Raw genomic sequence first — 14,676 nt, 5'->3', positions numbered from 1 at the left:
TTACCATTACAAATTTGACTGAATCAAATCTAAATCGTTGCCTAGGCTTTGTTGAAAATCAGTTGCCTAGACTTAGGCTAAATGAAGACTGCATCGTGGCAGAAATATGATACTCTTATTCACACGTGGGAATGTTAACCTGGAGCGTCCAATTGTTTCTTGCTATATTACTTTACAACGCACGGGGGAGACGTGTGCGCATTTGAGCGTTGAAGTGAAGCATCGTGTCGGAGAGGGGTCATGGGCGTACGTTGTGTGTGTGTGAAAGAGAGAGAGAGAGAGAGAGAGCGTGAGAGAGAGAGAGAGGTGATTAACATTGAAGTGCATTGAGCAGTAGAATCAGTGCTGTAGCCACTCCCTGATCCGTGGACCCCGCTGTCGCGACCGCTTCCCTGCTTCACACTGACTGCCTGGAGAGCTGGGCGGTAGACGCGTCCTGGACTGGTTCATTCAAAGTGGAGAAATAGCCCTCAGTTCACGCCGGGGAAGGGATAAAGGAATCATAGCCTAACCTTTTTCAAAGTGACATCTGGAAACTACATTCATTCTCAAGAGTGGATTGAAGGAGGGAGTTATTTGTACACACAAGGTATGTTGCACAGCATACAAGTTTTGAGATGCTGTCTGTCTGTCAGCCATGGAATAAGCCATCAAATAGCCCTAACAGTTCACACATCACTTCATTTGTAGGATAGGTGTACGGGTTTGTAAAAAAATGTTGTCTTGGTTCATGCTGAATTGTTAACTATAACTTGGAAACAACGTCATTTGACAAGATTAAAGTCACCGATGCAGCAGGGACATTTGCAAACAGTCTCTCAAGTAGCCAACTAACTTTTGGTGCAGGGGTAAAGATAAAGATAAATATCAAACCGAAATCAGAATAGCATAACGCAAAGTAAATTAAAGCCAATACAACACCAGGCAGGTAGTTCACTGTAGGCCTGCTGGTTGTTTAGAACAAAACTTTTGCAGTTTAGGCAATAGGATTTCTTTCGAATTTGGCAAATTGTGAAAATGCATTAGTTGGGTAGGTTAAGGGAGGATGGTCTATAGGCTATACTGTAAATGAACAGGGACATCTGTATCACAGCTTGACCATTGTAATCCAACGGGGAAACTTCTTTGTCTGAGACCAGCGTTCCTAAACCATTCAGTGGAAACTTAACAAATCCATGCGTAAATTCATGCACATGGCAGCTTCCTATGCTTGAAACCCGACAACACCTAATATCTCCCCTTGACAAACTTAAGTCTGATAGACTTTTTTTGATTGTAACAAAAGTAACGTTACCATACCCATTGCACTCCCCTTCCCACAGCCAACTGGCCACCGCAAAGAGAATGGACACTGAATGGTATTACTGACTATCCCGACCGAAACCTGTAATGTGTATTTTGTGAGTGCTGTGCAAGACATTAACTGGCAAATTCATAGACGAATACGCAAACAGACATGTGCTTTCATTGTGTTCGCTCTCATAGCGGAATACATAAGACATAGTGGAAATACCATGAACCGTATGCTATGTTATGCTCTTGCAGTTTTATCAACAGACTTAAGAAATCAAACAAAATGTATTCATGTAGAGTCTCCAAGCATCCTCTAACTTTACGTGTGACTACTTAGAAAAAAATAAAACGTCTTAGGCTAATACAGATTTTTAAGAGTAGCCTATGGAACGATAACTTAATTCTATTAGGCTACAGAGGAAATTAGGCTACAAAGGTGTGAGGGGGTTGGCCGAGCGTTTTCCATAGAAATTAAAAATGCGATATTTAGTCATAGCCTGCTACATAGGCTACATGAGACTCGACGCACATTTGACTGTCAACGATACAACTAACATTTGAATATTTTTTCCCAGGGAAATATAACCTAATTTGCATCGTAACATAGGACAGCGGTTCTAGTTTAAATACTTTCGACGAACAAACTCTCAAGCGTTTTTAGAAGCAAAACATTTTAAGTAGCCTATGCTGGGTCAGTGTAGCATATTCTTTACCCACGAGAGTATGGCTTTCCATGCCACAGGGACTTTGATGACTGAAACTCTAGGCCTACTCAGCAAAGTCCAAGCAGAAACACAAAAAATGGGTTAGGCATGCATATTTAATACATTTCAAGCCTCAGTATGAATCTTCTACGCATTTCTCTGTTATCTGAATGACAAGGTATGGACATGCATATTGAAAAGGATATCACTACATTACAAATGATTCATCTATGACAAATCACCATATCTATTTTTGAACGCATTTCAATTTTTTGATCCATTGTACATATATGCATATTTCAGTGTATTTTGCCCCACTCCTAAAGAAGAGAAATTCTTTTTTGTAACATTGGCTACTTTTAGATGCACTTTTAGATGTTTGTGCAATCAGTAAATATCACCAATCTGCCTCAGCTTGCCCAATAGTTTGGGGAAAGTCCACCTGTGCAGCCAGCTGAGTGTTTGCATAGTTTGTGTTATCAAAGGTAGCCACTTTACTATGGTGCTGGCACACTGTCATTATGCCAGTCTAAGCACAGGCATAATCTTCACTTTTTGTTGCACCTTTGTAAGGAAGGGATGATGAAACTAGCCACAAATTTCCAGATTTTTAGTCTTGGTGCAACCCACTCAGGGCAACAGTTCTTGTCAGTTTATTACTGTAGGGTAGTTTCTGGTAGAAACCAATAAAATTACCAATTGTTCAAAGGGAAGGCTTATTTCATTTCAGGTTCCTGATTTGCAAATTGGCTGTACACTGTTTAGTCATTGAGGCTGGCTGTGCGAGAAGTGATTGTCAGCATTTCAGAATCACAGCCTGGGATTTCATAAAGATTCATATGGTATTATCATCAATCAGCTTCTTGACAAACTCTGCCCACTTACTGGGAGTGGGGGTTAGATGGTTGCCACTTTGTAGATTAAAGAAGGGTCTGTTTGACAAAATGATGTCTTAGTATTGTATGAAACTTGATGTTGTACGTTGATGTTGTATGTTTTTGCCATTGGTTTTCCACAAATCTTTGATTTACCAGACTTCTCTGAGAGTATCAAAACATTGTTAAGTCCTATCCCTCCCACAGTTGGGAGGGATAGGACTTAGAGTTAGAGTTAGAGATAGAGTTCCCATGTTGTTCCATGTGCTCATAATCAAGAGTGTTCACTGCCAGAGAACCTCTTCATTGTGGGCAGGTAAAAAAGAAAGCAGGAGTGCACTGGACTTTCTGTTTCGTGGGCAACGTGAGTCAGTGTGGGTTGCATCATGCTCTGGGCACATGCATGAGTGGGCCCACCCAACTCCCACTACGGGCTGCACTCGAGTATGGTTTGCTTTCAACAAAAACATTAAAAAAGCACACAATGCATGAAGAAGATGCATATAGATATAATTCAATTTCACTGAAATTCCAATGTGGGCACATTGCCTGTCACCCATTACTGGCAAAGATGCTGCATCAGGTACTGCATTGTATGGTATTGTACGTAGGATTGTTTGTCCAAACTGTTGGTCTTTTCTTTCATGAGGTCTTACCGCACAGGTATGTCTTACTTGAACACTGACACAGCTTGAGTTCAGTGGAAACAGGTAAACAGGACAAGAGAAAAAAAATCTCCTAAGTCGATGGAGGATCATGTTTTCTGAATAGTAGCACAGCTCACCACAGCACAACCTCCTATTACCCCCCGTATACAGTCAGAATACACTCTGGAGTGGCCTCCAAGGTCCTGAGATGTCTGGCAGAACAGTCTGGCGACACTAAGTGAGACGGCCCTCCTGGGAGCGTGTAGCAGTGTAGTGCATGCACACCATCGCTCACTCACTCTCGTCCAGCACCTCAGAGCTCTGGGGGCAACACACAGGGATGTGTGTGTGCGTGTGTGCGTGCGTGTGTGCGTGCGTGTGTGTGTGCGTGTGTGTGGCTGGGTGGGAGGAGTGAGTATTAGCTCCACAGGGGTTAAATGCATCAGTAATGGGGAAGCACATGGCTGGCCAACAGTCACTGTAAACATGGGCTCTGCACCAGGAGGAGCAAGTTGTGTCCAGGGATTAATCCAGCTTTCTACCCGAATGCCCCCCCAAAATGTTGTCAAGAGGGGAGATTTGGCTGCTTTATCAGGTGGCCCTTTGCATTGTGCATTGCACTCTTCCATTATTGGGGCTGTCATATTGTGAACAACTTTGACAAGAGCAAGCCTTTCAAAGTAAATGCCGGATTGTGAATCCCACACTGATCAATCATTGTATCACACTCCGAGGCAGACAGGCAATCCAGGTGAACCCCATTAATCACAGTGACGCTGCACAGATGTCAGACTACAAATACAAAAGCTGTCATCCCAACTCTTGGGATTCAACTCTTCTCATAGATTACACTAGTCTGTGAGGAGGGCAGACTGCCTGTGCCCTTTAAAATGTCAACGTGTTTGACCCAGTGTACACACTGTTCTTTCAGATAATATCAGTTGAAAGGAATGCAGCAATGAGCATCTGGCTTTTTTGCCGTTAGGATTTTAGAAATTAGAGACATATTTTAGGGAACAGTTCAGTGAACTTCAGAATGGTTTTGCCTTGTTTTTGCATTTCCATTATGAACGGCAGGGAATTTGCTTGCAGCCAGACAAACCAAAGCCAAATAAGTGCTTTGCCTTTCTTCTGGCAAATGCAATACATTAGTGTTATGCTCACTTTGATGAATGTGATGGGACATTGGTAAAACTCCCCACTGTAGTAAATAAATGATGACCGATATCTGCTAGTGTAATCCAAAAATGTGCAAGATGCCAAAAGCACATGAGGTGATCCTCATATTCATTTGACTTTAGCTTTACTTTACTTTAGCTTTACTTCTGGCCCATTGTCTTCCTCACTTACATGATTACTAGACCAATGTATGTTTAGAGGCAAGGGATTTTTCCAGAGTTTTAAAAAATACTTTAGTAGTGCATAAGTCAAGCCAAGTTGAGATCACGCAGTGCTGTGGAAAAGTCCATCTCTCAAGGGTTTACCTTGGCACTCAGACATGCAGTGCCTCAGCGTTTTAGGCCATGCCAAGCCCAAAGATTCTGAAAAAAAAACTCCCACTCTGGCTGTAACTATGTAAAGCTCCTGTCCTGCTGTTCGATGTGGACTCATCTTAATGTGCATGAGTGGGGTTGTCATTTTGCCATGTGCAGCCTGCTTGGCTCTGCTTATGGGGATTTGCACTTCATTACATCCTATAATGGACTTTAATGTCATTATTTTTACTGTCATGCACAGCAAAGGCAGACTTTTGTGTGCTTTACAACTCTACTTTGCATGTGAAGCGGCGGTTTGTATATTTGTGTCTGTTGCATTTAGACTTTAATCCCAAAACATTATTCCAAAGTTAAATCCACTCTCTGTCGAAAGGCAAAAAACGCAAATCATTTGAATCAGATTGTTCTATGCACTCTGGCGCCACACCATCAGACAGAGGTCCCCCCCCCCCCCACACACACACACACATACACAAACACACACAGCTTTGGATGTTGGAGTAAGAGTCCATTCTCCACTGCTTGAAGTGTGACCTGCCTTAGGCTGAGACAAGGGAACTAGTATGATGGAAAATACTCATGGCACCAGTCCAGGGAATCTAAATGACATATATTCCATAGCTGTGGAAATAGCTAAAATCAAGGGGCCATGGTCAGTTCTAAAGGTGTAGAGGTTCTATAGTGAGATACTGTGTGAAGTGACCACAGGTCATGCTTGGTATGCGTTCATCATTAATCTTCTATGTGCATTTAGAGGAGTCATTTGTTTTGAGGACAACATTTTTAAAAATAGCTCTGGTAATCAGTTGAGTTAGGTAATCAGTTGAGTTATTTTTAATTATTTTTAAGCATGCTTGTTTATGTACATTTAGTACATTTGATTAAGGGAACAGGATGTGAATATTGGCAGTAACATCATGGCTTGCAGGTGGTTTCTGCTTGTACAAACCATAGGCAAGAGAGGTCAAATATCTTATGGTCTGATGCTAAGTGTTGTCAAGTCAAATGAGTAACACATTCTGTTAGCATGTAGCTTAGTCAGCTAGTCATTGGAATGATTTATAGGTTAGCATGTACCAGATTACAGTAGATTATTGGTAGCTTTCATTCCTTTGAATATGTTTTTTAAATATGTTTTCAGGGCTTACACCTGTTTATCCTGAGTAATGTGGAATGATTTCTAATTTATGCTTCTATGATGTGCTCTCCTTAGTCATGTAGAGGAATGAATTCTACCCATAAATTTGTACCCCCTGATATTTTTGATTGGATGGTGCCGGTAGACTGGTCCCACACTATGATAATGCTGCAGCTTTTGTAGTCATCCAGCCAGCTCTTCCACACATGAAACAAGACTGCACGATAACCCACATACTCTGAGCTTTTTGTAAAAGTGTTGAGTTGGACACAATGCCAACATGACCTGGTATTCAACTTAGCTTTTATCGGTAAAAGCCAAATCAGTATATTTGCTGTCTTCCTGCAAATTGTAAAAATCGACTTGAGATGAATAGATATGTAATGGTCAAAACGGAGCTGAAAGAACCACTGAAACAGAAGCAGATCAGTGAAAAGGAGCTGTCAAAGCCTCAGCCACAGTTACACTGAGAGCTTCATCTTTCACCAGTGGTTCACTGGTGCAGGGAAAGTGAAAAAAGCTAAATGAGGCCGGACTGTGAAGACTGTACTACCTCCTGCCAACTGGGTTTATCTGCCCATAATGTAGAATCCTCGAGGAGAGTGCTGAAGAACGCTGGAAAAGGGATAGAGAGGATTTTGTTCCTTGACCGCATTCTGTGGGTTGCTATGCACCCTAGAAAATAAGCATTGGAATTGTTTCCTCGACATGGGAGGTGGATTTGGGAGCCAGTGCAACCCGCATCCCCCCCCCCCCCCAGCATAGGAGCACCATGAAATGAGATCCTCTTCCCATCACAATAGTCAGTCTAGTACAGTAGTGCTAAGGAGTGGAGCCAGGAGCACAGATCAGGTTTGTGCTAACAAGGCTGAGAGAAGTGACAAACTATGAGTTCACACAGCAAAAGATCAACGATAAGACGAATCCCCTCTCAGGTGATAATAGTTAATAGGACCTGACTGGTCCTCCAACAAGACAATGATTAACTAAATGAATTGTAGACCTCAAGGTCATTTGTAAACTGATATGCAAATCTGCAGGTCTCTCCAAAATCCCCATCGTGCGTTGGACATTAGTCATGAGTTATTGTTTGCGACTTGCAATCCTTAACCAGAATGTAGTCAAAATGCATTAAAGGCATTAGTTTAGGTTCAGTGGAGAAAGATTGACTAGTAAATGACAACAGACTTCTAAATCAGCTATTACATAACAGATTTGGTAAAAGAACAGTGTTTCCACATAATTGAATTGTATTTGTGGTGGTAGGTGAAGGGTGGGGGTGGGAGCAAACATTCTGTGTTTGAGTCAATAAAATGAATAGCCTATAGTTATACTTTCCTTGCACGAGAAGTTGATCTAGAAGTAGCTGTCACGTTATAGTGTGCTAACCTCGATAACCCAACAGTATTCTAACGTTAGCGTGGGGATACTGCTTCTTATATGCTTGCACATAACTTAATTAGAGACAGAGAGAGATTAAATGAAAGGATTTCATCCCATATAAGTAGTACAACATAGAAAATCATTGTGTGGAGGTCCATGTTGATATTGTGGTTGGCCGCCACAAATACAGTAAGTCAATGTATGGGTAAACACTAAAGAATTCTGGCAGAGGGTTCTTCTATTTGAGCGATATCCTGTTGCCTATTTTTAGTCGTATCTTTGGTTGGGGTAATCAGTGTGCTGATGGCCATGGGCGGGGGGGGGGGGGTATCTGCGCACCTTAGTGCTCCAGCTGCATGGTGTCAGGGCCTGATGTGTCCAAGTCACGGCTCTGAACTCGGTGCACTGGGATTCCAGCCTCCTCCTCCTCCCTTGCTGATCCTGTGGTGTAACCCCTCCATTCCACTGACCTCAGCCAAGTTGTGATGGCTTTGTGTATAAATGCTTGTCTGTGGGAACATTGGTGTTTTACGCCCGCCCCGGCAGGGGGGCTGAGACGTTTGTGTTACTTGTAGCCAATTTGTTTACAAGTTGGCCTATTACTGATGTCATTCCACCAGCGGAGAGTACAGCATTCTATTGTTGTTGTTTTCCGCTGATGTACTGTAGAAGGGGAGGACAGGGAGGTGGAGGCCGACAATGGGGATTGAGCATGTCACATCGGGCTGGCCCCACTGTTTTAACAGTGCACAAGGCCTTTGGGGTGCAGTAAAGCCCGGTATCAGGGCGGTGAATGTGGCCGAGGCCTCCTTTTATCTGTGGGGCTATAGCCCCTGGATTAGTGCCCAAAGGAGACGTGCGAAGAGGGGGAAAATTTGCCACCACCAGCAGTGTCTTTGTGTCCAGCCCTCTGTCCTCAGTCCCTTGCACAAATATATTCAAATGTAAGTGGAGGGTATCAGATGTCATGGCAAACGTCAGCATTAGAATCATATGCAGAAGCGCTGTGTATGTTCAGCAGACTGACGAAGTGGGGGAAAGAGAAGTTCACATTGAGAGGTGAACTTGTGGAAGCCAAGGAAACAAGCCAAGGTCAAGAACAGGCTTCTTCCGTTGCATAATGCCCTAAGGAATTTCTCATATCCGTGGTGCTCTGAGCAGATTGGACGAGCCGGGTCCAAACTGTTCCCTCTGCTCAGAACCACTGTGGAGCAAATGCACCACTACCAGAGTTTATTTGAGTTGCCTATGTTTAGAGCTGTGTGCTATTGGTTGATCAGAGCTCCTTTAGGGATGAAACCTCAAGCATGAATGCTCTGCTCTTTGTGTATTTCACTGAAATAAATGTATAAATGTTCTGGAAAACCGTCGTTTCCTTTACTGGAATGAGGGTAATAGGGTAACCACAGCAGACAGCACAAGTGTCTGATCAAACTGTATTTTGTGTTTTTTTCTATTATTAGGGGGGGATTATGTCCAAGATGGAGGTGAAGACATCACTTCTCGACAACATGATAGGGGTGGGGGACATGGTCCTCCTGGAGCCCCTGACAGAAGACTCCTTCATCGACAACTTACGGAAGCGCTTTGACCACAATGAGATCTATGTAAGTCACACCAGCCTTTTCACAATGCCACACTTAGCACCCATGAACTACCTGCTGCATTCAGACATTCACTTTCACTGCACACCCACTGTTCTCTCTGAACTGGACACCTTCATTCACACAATTCAGTTAATTTTGGATGGTCAGTGACCATCTGTGATGGTTAGTGCCATATTAAAAATGCCTGAAACAACCACTCCCCAATGTTCTCTGAAAATCGGAAAGGTTGATTGATCTGACTGAAACTGAACTGAAATATACTGTGGACTTACAGCATAAAGCTGCCTGTGAGTGAAATGCACAACCAAAGTAGATGTAGATTATTGAAGACTTTAGATATGACCTTTAACACCATAAGTATGAAACCAGCATTTATTTCCTTGCCTAGTCTGCCTCATGCCCTTACCCACACGGCTTTATCCCACTAAATTCAGAACTCCCTTGTGTCAAGTTATGTTTACAGAACATTTTTGTTTGCAAGAGCAATCAGTCAGTCAAACAGGCATAATTCTGTGACGTATCATTGTCAGTCCCTTGGCATTTTCTTCCACTCAAGTCCTCTTGCAGAAGCGGTGGCATGCGAAATGGACCGCTCAGAAGACCCGCTCAATAAATCAGGTCACCCAGGAATGCATGATGTTTCAAATGAGGTGGAAGATCCAGAGCACTGCTCTGGAAGATGAGGCAGTGACTTAGGCACTAAGTCCCCCCCCCCCCCCCACACACACACACACACACACACACACACACTCTGCCTCCACCCTCTCCGCAGGCAGAAAATGATGGCCTTCACTCTCTGTCCCGGGGCACTCATGGGCTCCCAGACTGCAGTGCGCTCAACGGGGCCGTTGCCCAAGCCTCAGCTTTGGAGAGCGCTCTTTCCTCTGTGCTTAATAAGGCAGACGCCTGGGGATGATGTCATTTGTGGTAGCCCAGGGACCGCTCCTTCCACTTGGCCTTATAGAATCCAGAACTCACGACTTGTCAGGTTCTTCGCCAGCCTTGCATGACCGCTTTAGTGCAGTACACAGCTCTGGCTAACTCATGTCATATATGTTATTCACGGATTGAGATAAATGCGGAGACCAAATTTCCCTCACGGGATCAAAAGAGTATATATACTTATACTTATACTATATCTTTATTGCCATGACACCGTAAGTGGTAGTTCTAAAGCGAGATATCATGCAGCAGGCATGTTTTTGCTTGTTTATAGTTTTATGTAGCATTTTGTCTTATGCAACAGTTTATACTGAGAGGTAAGAGCACTATGTATAACTCTGCTACTGATAAAACAACAACGGCAAGCCAGTGGTAAAGAATGTTGCTTTGAAATAGAGCTTGAAATAATTTACCGTCTTCCTCCCATCCTTTCAGAATTGCAGCATGTTAAAAATACTGCCGTGTAATAATACATATCGGGATGATGAAGCAGGACTCCCAAACTCGACCCGTCCTTTACTTGAATGTGTAGGCTTGACCTTTAACGTAATTGTTCAACCAGAGGCCTTGTAAAAACTGATGATCTTCATTCACACAAATAAGAGTAGTAGTTAAATAAAGCTTAGGCCATCTCAACCTGTAATTTGTGTTAGGTGTAGAGGAGTTACCTTGACTGTCTGGAAAACTATTTTGTGTCTGCAGACAAGCTTGTGTGGCGTATGGTAGCAGCTCATAGCTGGGCGGTCCCAAGCAGGCAGGTGAAGTACAGGCTTGGTCTCTAATTAAAGCACACAGGGAGGAGCGCACCACCATAGATATCTGCGGGTGTGTTCCACTTTTCCAGAACCAGTATTTAAATGCTATTCTTCTGATATTTTAGTACCAAGATACTTTGCATGCTCATACTGTTTCTGTGTGCATGTTAGGCCTTCTCAGGCATAACTGATTAAGAATACATTTAAGTGGCAGTAAACCAGTATGAAGCATCCTAATTTTGGATTTCACCTGAACCATTGACTAGGGCATAGCATGTATTGTCTACTCTGTGTACTTAATACCTGTCTTAATCTTCAATTTTGATCAGTACAGTGGAAGTTGGAAGTGTTTCAATATTCGCCGATACTCCATATCACCAACATGATAAACGTTATCAACTCCAATTACTGACTTATCATATTTATGCTCAGTTACGAAACGGTTACGGTAGTGGTTACGCCTTGCAAAATTCCCACACACACCCTTTGGTCTGCCCTTTGGCTTTGTGCTGTTGACATAGGCACATAGTAAGAGGTTCTGCCTACTGGAGAGCTCATATCATGTTTACACAACACACGCCTGCCTCTTTCTGTGATGTCCAGATGGGACGAGTTCCTCACCTCACTGCTTGTTTCACACTACTATCTGAAGCAGTCAGGTTTAGAAGCAGAAAATGACTTTGCCATTATGGACAGCATACAAGTGTGTGTGTTTGTGTGTCGCTGTGTAGTCCTTTTATTGTTTCCTTCTGGAGTTGGCCAGAAAGAGGAAATCACTTTAAACTGCGTAATTTCTTGCGTACGTGTAGGGAGCGGGCAGTGCATCTGGCAAGCTGTCCCTTTATTTGTTTTTCGTCTCTGCATTTTAAAAGGTTCCATTATACCTCCCATATACTTTGGACAATGGGCAGTGGGCCAAGCCCTGTTACCATGGAGAAGGCCTGGTCCTCCATTTGAGAGCTTTATGCAACAGTCAAACACAATGAGAGCTGGATGGGGTCAAAGATTGCCTTTGTGAAGAAGCTTCAGATGGTGACAATGCCTTCCTCCTTCCTCCTTTGCTTTCAAGACGCATACTCAACATCTCAGATGTGAAAAATAAAAAGCATCAACACTGATGGCTTTTGGCACCTTAACAGAGGAAATGGGAACTGCTGAGTGGCTTTGCAAAATAAAAAATGTATCTCTACTCAATAGTGCTTTTCACAGTTCAGGACCAACACACAGACAGTGTGGCCTTGAACATTGGAGTCACACACAAGCATGAGCTCTGCAGCCTTGAAAGCAAAGGTACAGTAGCACTCAAGGTGCAGAGGTCCTGTCTTGGCTGACATCCATAGCCCAAATGGATGGACAGCACTCCATAGCCACGGTTTTCCATTCGGAATTCCGCACATTTTTCTTTTGTTTTTGCGCCTCCTCGTGCACTCTGGCCCCTGCGTGCCTGAACAATGCCCCTGGAATTCCCAGCTGGAAAGTGCCGACTGAGGCAGGGTTCAGCTCACCTCGGCGCACAGCTGTTGCCCCACGGCGGGGACGCGCCTGTGTGATTGTTTGTGGAACATGTGGTGCTTCTCTGTGGCTACAGAAGGCAACAGGGGGTTGTCAGAACAATTCAATTCACACCGCCATGACAGTAGGATTTCAGAGAACGGCTTAGAAGCAGGTGCACGTTATATTGTGTGCAGCAAAGTAGGAGTGGAAAGACGTCTATTTATTTATGAAAATGATTTTTATTCATGCAACTGTACACACTGTATACGCTTGATATTCATCTCTCTCTCTCTCTCTCTCTCTCTCTCTCTCTGTTTGCAGACCTACATTGGCAGTGTGGTTATCTCCATGAACCCTTACAAGCACCTCTCCATCTACACAGCAGACAAGGTGGAGGAGTACCGCAACAGGAACTTCTACGAGCTCAGCCCCCACATGTAAGTCCCAGGCCACGGCCACTGAGAGCGATGGCTGTACAGGTTCCACGCAGGACGCATCATAAATTTGCTGCCCCAGAGTCTTTTCAGTAGAAATGCAGAGAAAGTCTGTTTTACTGGTTGCCATCTGCAGAGAATTTGAGGACACACATTTATAAACATGACGGACAACCAACACAACAAATGTGATGATCAACAGACTAAATAAAGCATGGTTTATTTTTCTTTGGCATTCCACAACCCTACACACGACTTATGTTGACACTAAGTGTAACCATGGCTGGCTAAGACCACCCAACACCTTATACATGTCTGCATCCTGAAAGAAGTAGGAGTTACGAAATGCTGCAACATTTAGGTGTCCAAATGGCATCCATTACAAACGCTCAAATGCTGTAGAATCAGGCTTTTAGTAAGTGTGAAGCCTGTGCATCTGTTTTCTTCACGTCAGGGCCACATAAGCCTCCATGTTCTGGCCTGGGCAGATGAAATAATCACCAGTAATGGGCCCCATGGCTTGAGAGGATCCGACCACATAGACTCCTCCTCCATTTGAGTCTGCACGCAGCATGGGGGGGGGGGGGAGGGGGTCAGGACTTTCGGCCTCTGTCAGTGTCCTGCCACACGCGAGTAAAGTGGCCATCTGTCTCCCCACAGCACTGCCAGCCGGCCGGCCAGTCTGCCAGATTCAAACAAAAGAGCTCTGCTCGGTCCAATTAGCCAGCACACTCGCGTGGCAATCAGTGGACGACACACCAGCACTGTGGGACACCAGTAGCCTGGTCTCGGCCAGCCCCGCAGAGACACAAGCGGAGGGCTTTGTAAAGTGCCGGGCCAGAACTGAGCAGTCTGGTACCTGGCCAAGGCCTCCATGCAGCTCTGGAGTCTAGTTCACTCTCCCACCCTTTCCATCACAACCAGGCAGATGTGTCCAGACAGCTGTTTTCTCCGTTCTTTTTGAAACACGTTTAAGGAAGTAGATAATGTTTCTACTTACTTTCTCCTTTCCATGCTTTGTCCTGGATGTCCATGATCCCACAATGTGTTCATTAGGTCTTTCCCAAAGGGGTTTCCCTCACGCTGTTGTCGTGTTTGCCATCCCCATCTTGTTGTTGTGTTCAGACAGTTTCCATTTCTTTGGCTAATGTCAGGATCAACCCCTCCTCCCTCTCACACACACAAAAATGTCTGATCAGAGGCCAGTGGGGGCCAGTCCAGGGCAGCTGCTTTGGCCATCACGCCTGAGAAGCTGAACATTCAGCTGCGGATGGAATGATGACCGAAGATCTGGGCTTACAGGCCCATCGGGACCTCACATTCCTCAGGCCAGGGACCGACTGCAGCATCTGAGCCCGTTTACAGCCAACGTTATGAAGTTATGAAGTTTTGCAGTCATCACCTCCGTAAACACCCCGAGGGCAATGTGTTGGAAAATTCTATATGCTCAATGCCATTAAAATGAAAGGGACCCTTTCTCAGTGGGTTTTAGAATGCTGTGGTTGGCCCTTGCCCTATCTGAATGAAATATGCTTGGTTGGGATTTCATGGATTTAAAGCACTGAAATTGAAAAATGTGCCACTGGAGCCTGCAGTTAAGTTCATAGAGTTTGTGTGCAATGTGCCATGATATTTAGTGGAAAGTGTCTTGGCATATTCAAGAATATGACGGAAATAATGAATAAGTCTTTTCTAAAAAGAAAAATGAAAATGATCTGTATGATTTATGAACCTCCAATGGAACCTTGAGGAAGGTGTATGTGCTATGTAATACGGTGCCAGGTCAATGCATAGTGAGATGTCTGCATTACAGTGTCCCATTCCTGTGTTAACGTTTTGTGTTTATATTGAATGGAAAACCCTGCATTTAATGTAGTTTCCATAGTTAGTTCCAAAGTTGGCTCACAA

At 44.0% G+C, this 14,676-nt stretch overlaps 1 protein-coding gene across 8 annotated transcripts in view; it reads left to right on the top strand.

Moving 5' to 3' along the window:
• The first annotated feature begins 282 nt into the window (after window positions 1–282).
• The window catches only part of myo1b (myosin IB), a 59,840-nt gene continuing 45,446 nt past the window's right edge, over window positions 283–14,676 (top strand). For 3 of the 8 annotated variants that reach the window (XM_042082463.1, XM_042082472.1, XM_042082462.1), the window contains exons 1-3: window positions 286–589; window positions 9,000–9,143; window positions 12,656–12,771. In XM_042082463.1, coding sequence (XP_041938397.1) covers window positions 9,009–9,143; window positions 12,656–12,771 — 251 coding nt within the window. In that variant the 5' untranslated portion in view covers window positions 286–589; window positions 9,000–9,008. Of the gene's footprint in view, window positions 590–8,999; window positions 9,144–12,655; window positions 12,772–14,676 lie in introns of all 8 variants that reach the window. The other 5 variants (XM_042082449.1, XM_042082453.1, XM_042082443.1 and 2 more) reach the window with 4 other exon arrangements.

Source organism: Alosa sapidissima, chromosome 2 (genome assembly GCF_018492685.1).
Source record: "Alosa sapidissima isolate fAloSap1 chromosome 2, fAloSap1.pri, whole genome shotgun sequence".
Classification (NCBI taxonomy): domain Eukaryota; kingdom Metazoa; phylum Chordata; class Actinopteri; order Clupeiformes; family Clupeidae; genus Alosa; species Alosa sapidissima.
This window is presented reverse-complemented; position numbering and strand designations above follow the sequence as displayed.